The 10,370-nt window shown below is 32.4% G+C and overlaps 1 protein-coding gene across 1 annotated transcript; it reads left to right on the top strand.

The window, feature by feature from the left end:
* The first annotated feature begins 588 nt into the window (after window positions 1-588).
* Window positions 589-2,177, top strand: LOC139893832 (probable methyltransferase At1g29790). The gene has a single exon (XM_071877019.1). It carries the CDS (start codon window positions 685-687, stop codon window positions 1,951-1,953), a length of 1,269 nt encoding a protein of 422 aa, XP_071733120.1. The 5' UTR covers window positions 589-684; the 3' UTR covers window positions 1,954-2,177.
* Window positions 2,178-10,370: the final 8,193 nt, after the last annotated feature.

Here is a 10,370-nt window from a genome sequence, read left to right as displayed (position 1 = left end):
GTAATATGTCAAACCTTAGCATTAACGAATTATTGCGTGGAAACATGCCTACTTCTTCAACGACTTTTGGATCCAAAATATGGCAAGCGGTGGAATGGGTAAGTGCGTATCTAATTTGGCGGAATCGAAATGAGAAGGTTTTTAGAGACAAAAGTTGGAATCCTCCGGTAGCTTTGAATGAAATCCAAGTCAAGACCTTTGAGTGGATTTCCAAAAGATCAAAAAAGCGGAAAATTGAATGGTTAACGTGGCTCAACGACCCTAGTGTTTTTCTTAGAATAGCGTAAAATTCGTGCATGTTTTCGTGTTTGTTTGTTTGCTAACTTTGCAAACCTTTTCGCGCTTCTTGTATATGAGCTTGCTCATCCTTTCTCTGTATTCCTTTGAGTTGTTAATATATCTTGCCTTTCAAAAAAAAAAAAAAACACTGAACAATTAAACGAAGAAAAGATAAGAAAAAAAAAAAAAAAAAAAAAAAAAAAAACCATATCTTTGTATTAAAAATTCAACCGACATATTCACAAGATCTCTCCTCGCTACTTGACTTAATTAAGTCATCTTAATGTCTTCTTCCCTCTGTACCATTTACCCACCTGCTCCCTTACTCTCACTCCCCACACCCCCATCAAATCTCCATCTTTTTCATCTCCCCCAAATCTCAAATTAAAATCAGAATACAAAAAAATGGGTTCAGTTTCTTTAAAAATTGGCGATGGAACAGCAAGATTCAAGTCTGCCAGCGTTTGTTCATCAGCTGTACATATTCTCATGTTATTTTCAGTCATAACCACAAATCTATTTGCTTTATATGCTTTCACTTACTCCCCCAAACCCCATTCACATCAGATTCACTTTCTTACTCATCATCATACCCATAAAAACATATCTTTAATATCAGAACAAGTTTCTTTAATCCTTAGAGAGATTGATTCATCCCAAAAAAAACTTGCCCAGATGGAAAAACATCTTCTTGGTTATGAAAGTATTGATCTTTCCACACCCCACATCCCAAATGAGCTTAAATTGTTCTTACAAAAAAATCAACTTCCTTTAGGTAAAGATTCAAGAACAGGGATCACTGAAATGGTTTCATCTGTGGGCCATTCTTGTTATAAATCTATAGATATATTGTCTCAATATATGAATTATAAACCAGATGCTGCTTGCCCTGATGACTGGAGTCTATCACAAAAGTTGATTTTGAAGGGTTGTGAGCCTTTACCAAGAAGAAGGTGTTTTGGGAAAATAATCCCTAAAAGTGGTCTTCAACCTTTTCCTGTTTCACTTTGGAAAAATGTTAGTGAAAAGAGTTTTAGTTGGAGTGGTATTGGTTGTAAGAATTTGGCTTGTTTAAATAGTAAGAAATTGAATAGGGATTGTGCAGGTTGCTTAGATTTGAATAATGGTAATGAGAATTCAAGATTTGTTAAATCAAGAGGTAAAAATGATTTCTTGATTGATGATGTGTTAGGTTTAGGAAGTGGTGGAATTAGAATTGGATTTGATATTGGTGGTGGATCTGGTACTTTTGCTGCTAGAATGGCTGAAAAAAATGTAACAATTGTGACTGCAAGTTTGAACATTGATGCACCTTTTAATGAATTTATTGCTGCTAGAGGTGTTTTTCCATTATACCTAAGTTTAGATCATAGGTTCCCATTTTATGAGAATATTTTTGATATAATTCATGTTGGAAATGGGCTTGATATTAGTGGGGGAGGTTCGAAACTTGAGTTCTTGATGTTTGATATTGATCGGGTCATTCGGGCTGGTGGGTTGTTTTGGTTGGACAATTTTCTTTGTTCTAATGATGAAAAAAGAAAAAACTTGACCCGTTTGATTGAACGGTTTGGGTACAAGAAACTTAAATGGGTTGTTGGTGAGAAGATTAATGGTGCAGGGAACTCTGAAGTTTACTTGTCTGCTGTTCTTCAGAAACCAGTAAGAGTTTGAAGTTTGTTTTCAATTGGTAAGACTTTAGTGTTCTTGGTAGTTTAAGTTTTATATATACTGTTAAATTTTGATTGAATTCTATTGTTACATAAGTTTAAATTCCTTTTAGAATGTGAAATAAGTGAAATGAAAAATGCTTGTTCATATACCGAATAGGATGAAACTTGGTCTGGAAATTCGGGTTGTAAGCTAAAACTGTTAGTAGTTAGTTAGTTGGATTTAATACCAAGTTGGATTCTTAAACTTGTGTCTTGTACTCTTGTTTATACCTTTTGCTATTGAGTATTATAGACTAGCGATTATTAGATCTAGATAATCTTTGTTTAACCTTCGTTGCCTAACCGATTCCCTAATTAAATACTCTTGATTGAAGATTTAATCTTAAACCTTACTCTCGTAAAATTAAAGTTATACTGGCGTACTTTATATAACCATATAATTATCAAGTTTAGTTTAATAATTCGTAAATCAATTAATCATTCTATGAATTGCCTTGCCTTAACCATTCAACGTCTCAAACAATCAAGAATAAGTTACCATTTACCAATAGTTATAAACCATAATTCACGAATAAAGAATCAAATAAACAAACTCAATTGATCATAAATTTTGAATTCAACATAATTCAAATAGCGATTTACAATCAAATCCCAATGACACAAGCAATTCACAACTAGGAGTTACATAACTTAAGTGGATACAATAGAAATCATCCCATGACATGGGTAAAACCTCAAACAATGAAAAAAGGTAAAGTAATTCGCAGTTCTATTGAATCGAAATATTGATCAAACAGAAGTGTTTAATATTTGGTAATGTTTAGATCTTCAATGCGTGTGTGAATGGTTGAAAAGTGAATAACTTTTGCCTGGAAACTTCCCAAATTGCCCAAGCCAAATAGGAACTTCCCTAAAATGTTTTTTTTTGTGTGCGTATTTATAGTTTCCAAAACTCAGGTTGCTATTTGGGTGTTGTGAGGTGTGATCCCGGGGGGACTGCAAGTTACCTCAGACTGATTCCTCATATGTTCTGATCAAAATACGAGGCTCGACCCAGGAAGAATCATATGTCATTTGGGCGGGTCAGTTGCACATGATACGATCCTTATACCACTTTTAACCCCGGCGGTGAGGTGTAGTCAAATTTTGCACTTTTTGGAGAAAAAGTGGTTTTCTGACCGTGACGTGACAATGTCGTGGGGTGAAGTTAAATAGTGGTGAGTGTTAAATTTGAGTGAGTGAAAAGGTTTTGGATGATGTGGCAAAATGGGCGTGACTTTTCTTGAGTAACGATTCGATAAAAGTGGTCTTAAGGGCTCAAATTCCTTCCTTTATGCATCACTTCCTTCTTCAGCAAATACCCCGCGTTTCTATAAAATCTCAAAAATTGTCCACCTTTTCAACACTTCACCAATATCATCACCTACAATCAATCTCAAGTGTCGAAAGTGTACCTAATTGACATAAATGATATATTAATATTAAATGGGTCGGTATTGCAACTCAAAGTATGTTCAACATACTCAATATCATGATGCTAGTAGTAATAGTGTATAGGCCAACCGTTATGTTCGCCGTTAGTCCCTCAGGGTCGCCTTTCATGGTGAGGCCTGGTGAGTAGTTACCCCATGATAACTGTTACTGTGTTCGTTTTAGTCATATTTGGCAAATATAAATTCAAGTTATGGCTTTGATAACATTGGGTTACAGTTACAACATAATGTTTAACAGTTAAAAGGATCTGAACAGATCAATTTAAGTATCTGTAAACATAAAAAAGCATGCCAATTTGTCAGTTACACACAAACATTTTTCTTGATATCCAACTCGTTGTATCTAAGATTAAGAGCATAAGATTAACTAAAATCACACTTGATTTCCCAATGCATAACTTTACATTTAGAAGTGTTATCTTGACATTAACTTCTTGAATGCGTTGACAGACCAGTACGTTTTGTTTTGTCTGTTTCTTTTGTTTTTTTGCTAAAGATGATGGATTGATGGTGTTCATTGGAGTCAATATACATCACACCGTTCATGTAAGTTCAACCATCTAATTAACTCTGATTAAATCGATATTGTGTGTTGAAACCTTAGCGAAAAGTGATCAAGAGTTAAACTTCACCTCTTCTTGGTTTTGTATGTTTACTTAAGTAGTGATGCTTTAATGTTTAGTTACATAGTTTATTATCATGATGATTAAAGTATCGTCTAAATCAAGTTTAGTAATTCGGGATAGTTTAACATCATGATGATTAAACTATCGTTCTAATTCAAGTTTAGTATAATGGATTAATGGGACTATCATGTTTCAAGTGCAGGCGACCTTAAACATGTCCAACAGTTAAATTTTACAGAAAAAAATTCATGAATGCATAAAATACTTCTAATTTGGGTTTAATATAATGGGCCCATAGTGTTTTAACTACAGGTGACCTTTTGACATGTTCAATATCTGAATTTAGTTACAGAACTTTTGAGTTTTAGCTGCTTAATGCTTGTTGCATTATGAGATTAGACTATTTGTGATATGAGTGTGTGCGTTTTCCGTTTGAAAAAAAAAAAAAAAAATTATCGGGTTTAGGAATGCAAATGATGTAAATCCCAGTCTCAGGAAATCTGTATGTTTTTATAGTAAGATATTGACTAATGTTATTGCTGATGAAATTGTGATGTGGTTCAGCGGTTGGTGGCATGCCTCCTTTAGAGGAGGTCAGGAGTTCGACCCCCGTTGTTTTACATATTTTAAACACAATTTTGAAGTATCCACCCATGACACCCTTTCCCATATCGTTTGAGGGGTTTTACTTGGCCGTGTTATTATCGCTGCATCGGCATAGTTGAAACGGGAGATGATCGCAGCGGGTGGTTTAGTCCCCTCGGGTGATCCTATTCGCTGTCCCAAAAAAAATGTTATTGCTGATGTTTAGTGCTTTTCTATTTGTATTTTAATTTTGATGATCATATAATTCAAATTATTGTTGATAATTGTCCGGTTTCATTTTTTTTTTTGTATGGAAAGCTAAAGATTTCCTCGTTACGAGGGAGTAGTCACGGTGGTTATTTATACCATCATTCTCACCGCTTGTTCAAGCCCCATTCACATAGTGACTTTTGAATGATTTTTTTGACGTGATCAACCTTCCCACACTTAAAACATGTAAAAGATTTTTTTCTTTTTTCCACTTTCGTCCTCACTTGACTCCTCATTCTCTTTGTTAAATGAAGTTTTCTTATTATCTGATGGAACCTTTTTGTAGTTCTTACTTTTAGCCAATGAAGTTTTCTTATTATCTGCGTCGTATGGAACCTTTTTGTAGTTCTTACTTTTAGCAGTCGCATCGGACTCGAAACTTTTAGCCATTTGCTTAGCCAACACTTCCTAATTTGAGAGAAATTCTCTAACTATTTAACCGGGAGTCGAGTAGACCACCCTTGAATACAAGCAATGAAAGGAAATACTTCAACTCGTGAATGAGATACCCACACACACAATATTCACTAATCCTTTCGTTTTCATTTATCTATGAGATTTTTGCACAATTAACGCGTAAAGAGATACCGACACACCCGATATTCACTAACTCTTTCGTTTTCATACTGAGAAAGGATCATGCGAGAATTATTGAATATAGAGTATCATGAGAACTAAATACTAATTATTGGGCGGTCAGGCTGACGACTATTAAAAAATGACTAGTAATTGTTCATTGTAGTAGGGAAATTGTTCCTGACGTAATAAATAGTAATTCTTCATTACTTCATTAGTGAATGAGGTTGACTCATTAAAGATAAAGGATCTTGGTAATTGTCATACCCAAATAGGGTGGGGTAAATATGACTTTTCCAATATCATCACATAGTTATATAAACGAGAACGACTCTAAATGAGACGTTTAATAAAATCAGTAATTTAATTGCAGCGGAAAATGAATTGTTTTACATGGTAAACTCAAATGTAATTAATGTTTAACAAATGATAAAATGTAAATAATGTGGACTCCAATGCAACAGCAAGCAATCAACATAAGGCAGCACATAAGCTATTCTTCACCTTAGACAAACATGCTTAAAATGTCAACACAATGGTTGAGTGAACATCATAGGTTTAATAATTAATAAGTTTAGACCACAAGATTTATTTCAAAATATCAAAATATTCAATATGCCATGAGTTATAATATCGAGCTAAACATCAACCCCTGACACTGTACGGGTGTCGGTAATCATTATTATGTACTTCCTTGACGATCGGTCAATGGGTAGAGACGTCACTCTCAATAGGCCTACTCACAATAATTAAGCTTGCAACATTTCAATTCCAGCAATTAACGATATTATGGCGGGGATTTTGCATGTAAGAATACAAGTTAACAATAGTCTCATGAAGTTGCATATCAAAAAGTTTAGGCACTTGTTGTTTAAATTGTAAATCATTTAAATGCAAGCATGTGTCTCACCCCAAGATTTATAAAATACATTAAAATATGTAAAAAGCGGGGCTATGAGTTCACCTTAGTAGCACAGAAGAGTTATTCCACAAAAAAATGAATTGAACGGAAGAACGTGATCGGAATCTCAACCTAGAGATAGAATGTACGATCAGTTATTGCCTAAAAGACAAGTATTTTAATTATACTAATAATGATGGTTTTCTAAATTAATTTCCATTTTCGGAAAGTTACTATTTATGGAAAGTTTTCACTTATAGAAACTTTCTAATTATAGAAAGTTCGGGTTACAATCTATAACAAGACGTTGTACACCTTTACCCAAATCTCGTTGCTATCATACAAGTCACTCTGATAGTAAGTTGTTACCGGGCGCCCATGATTCTTGACCAGAATTTATGTCATGGCATTCGAAATCCACAAGCGGTTCCCATAAGGTAACAAGGACCACCCTAGGCCATATGTAGCGGTGAGTTTCGTATATAGTGCACGTTATCTTGATTATAACCTTCACATATTATAGGTGTATAATCTTTTATTATATAGCTAAGTTAATTATATAGTTACTATTTGTATTTGATAGTGCTCCAAATGAACATATATTTAGTAGCAATATCGTTCCAATATGTAAAGTTTTTAAATGTAATTTCCTTATTTTTAGTTGTAATAGTTAAATAAATAAGTGCGAAGACGAAAGACGCAAATCGCTCGAAAATGAAGATTTAAAGACAAAAACGAAGATTTGAAAGACCAAAACATCCAAAAAGCTCAAAAGTACAAGATACAATTAAAAAGGTTCAATTTATTGATAAGGAACGTCTAAAAATGACAAGAGTACAAGTTACGAAACGCAAAGTACAAAATATCTCAGCGTACGCAAGGACGTTCGAAAATCCGGAACCGGTACATGAACCAACTCTCAACGCTCGACGCAACGGTGTAAAAATTACGAGTCAACTATGCACAAGAATAAAATATAATATTTAAATAATTCATAATAAGAATAATATTAAATAATAAAAAGTTGTTAATTGAGCATAGTTCAGGGGTCGTAAATGAAAATTTCAATTCTAATTTCTCCTATAAGATCGATGATTTACGATCAAAGGAAGAAGACTTTTTCGATCACTTTTCTTTTTCTTTCTATCATCTTTCTACCGATCCAATATCTATTATCAATATCAATATCTAAAAATCTCTATCATAATGTTAATGTAATAAGATATAACAATAATCTTAATTTTAAGTTTAAATTATGATAATAATAAGATTTATGATAGAGATCGTTTGAGTGTGTAAGTCGAAATTCTGTCCGTGTAACGCTACGCTATTTTTAATCATTGTAAGTTATGTTCAACCTTTTTACATTAATGTCTCGTAGCTAAGTTATTATTATGCTTATTTAAAATGAAGTACTCATGATGTTGGGCTAATTACTAAAATTGGGTTATTGAACTTTGGACCATAATTAAGGTTTGGGCAAAAGACCGACACTTGTGGAAATTGGATTATTGACTATTAATAGATGGGGGGTATTGTCTAATTGAGTGACAACTCATTGGAGTCTGTCGAACCTATCTTCAAATTAATTAACCTAATAATTAATAATGATTATGGTTGTCCTATTTAGTGACGTTCATATGGAATCTGTTATAATCATTTAATTAATCAATTGGGTTGGGTAATTGATTATTCATTCTGATCAAGTGGATGAATTAATATTCATAAACTAATTAAAACAGGGGTGGATTACATACAGTGATAACTGGTGTAATTGTTGACAGAAGTGATAACTGCGTCACAGTTTAAATCCTTAATCAGTTGGAATATTTGACTTCGGGTATAAGGGTAATTTGACGAGGATACTCGCACTTTATATTTATGACCGATGGACTATTATGGACAAAAACCAGATAGACGTATCAAATAAACCAGGACAAAGGACAATTAACCCATGGTAATAAATTAAAATCAACACGTCAAACATCATGATTACGGAAGTTTAAATAAGCATAATTCTTTTATTGTATTTCTCATCGTATCTTTATTTACTGTCATTTTATTACTCGCAATTTTATTTACTGTCATTTTATTTATTGTCATTATTTTACGCACTTTAATTATCGTCATTTATCTTTGCGCCTAAAATATAGAATCGACAAACCGGTCATTAAACGGTAAAACCCCCCTTTTATAATAATATTACTACTTATATAATTATATATATTTTGTATAAATATAGTTTTTAAAAATATAGTAAGTATCACCAGCTCCCTGTGGAACGAACCGGACTTACTAAAAACTACACTACTCTACGATTAGGTACACTGCCTATAGTGTTGTAGCAAGGTTTAGGTATATCCCATCCGTAAATTAATAAAGCTTGTGTCATATTTTGTAGTATTTCCTAGTAAAAATAATACTATTTCGTACCCTCACGCTACATCATCAAGTTTTTGGCGCCGCTGCCGGGGAGCACTAAAACGCTATATTTTTAATTTATATTTGCAAAAAAAAAAAAAAAAAAAAAAAAATTCTAGTATTAATATGTTTATTAGAAAAGGGAGTAACCAGTTTCCTATCGTTTTCAGCCATAGATAATTGATTTTTGTTAGTACAAATTAGAATCTAAAACAGAGGGATAAATCCAAATCTCTGTTAACAATCTCAATCAAGTTGTAATCAAAATTGTCTTTAGTCTGTTGTCTGGTTACCAAAGGAATGAAACCACAGTCACTTTCTAAAGTCCATTAGCCATCAAACATCAAATTATTATTTTTTTCTGTTGAACGATTCACCTTGTCTCCAATTTGTTAAGGGTCTATTTCAATCACTATACGAATCAATTATAAACCAAATTAACTGGAAAAAAAAAAAAAAAAAAAAAAAAAAAAAAAAAAAAAAAGTAAAAAAAAAAAAAAAACGTAAAAAAAAAAAAATAAAAAAAAAACGTAAAAAAAAAACGTTTTAAAAAAAAAAAAAAACGTTTAAAAAAAAAAAAAAAAAAAAAAAAAAAAAAAAAAAAAAAAAAAAAAAAAACGTAAAAAAAAAAAATTCTGTAAAAAAAAACGTTTTTTAAAAAAAAAAAATATATTTTTAAGATTTTGTCTATAAAAATTTTTTTTAGTTTTATTACCTTTAGATTTTTAGACTATATTCGCAACTTTTAGTATTAAGTTTAGTTTTGCCATAGTTATTTTTACTTCTAGAACTTTTAGTATTGCCGTAAAATCCCTTAAGTACTTTTTCTTTAGATTAAAATTTAGGTGCCTTAAAATTTTGCGACGCCATTTTTCGTGCTATTTTCTTATTTTTTTTTTTTTCGACGCCTTTTACCTATGTATCAATTACAATTCCAATTAGTAATCTCTATTTGTAGTTTTAATTTTAAGATAGTGATAGTTATAAGGTTGGATTAATCGCGTGTTTTTAAAGTCTTATAAGCCACTCTTCGCCTTTTTCGTTTTTCGACACTTTTCGACGCGCACTCTTTTTCTCTCTTATTTCTCGCCATTCTAGTTTTTAGGACTTAGAATTTTTTCTACTTCTTCTCTAAATTTCTTAAAATTACGAAAATTTATTTTAAGTAGTTAAATTGATAGACATCAAAATTTTCTGGTTCGTAGTAATAGTTGGATTTGTACGTGGACCGGGTTATTGGAGCCAAACAGTCCTCAATTATATTGAGACCAAACGAATCCTGCCCCTCTGCTGCATCTTTTGGCTATTCGAAACGTGGGCAAAATCAGAAAAGTCTATTGGTTGGATAACTTATTATAATTTTTCTTTCCTTTTTAAAACTAATAGGATATTCAGTGAATGCACCGAGCAAGACGTTCACCACCTTTTGTACGTTCACCACCTGTAACTCGATCAAGACATCGTTTAACAAATATAGTTGCCGTTGATTTTTCTTTAGACTCGTCATCAAGTCGACCGAGTACTTCAACTCAAATTTCCGATAATC

Source organism: Rutidosis leptorrhynchoides, chromosome 2 (genome assembly GCF_046630445.1).
Source record: "Rutidosis leptorrhynchoides isolate AG116_Rl617_1_P2 chromosome 2, CSIRO_AGI_Rlap_v1, whole genome shotgun sequence".
NCBI lineage: Eukaryota > Viridiplantae > Streptophyta > Magnoliopsida > Asterales > Asteraceae > Rutidosis > Rutidosis leptorrhynchoides.
This window is presented reverse-complemented; position numbering and strand designations above follow the sequence as displayed.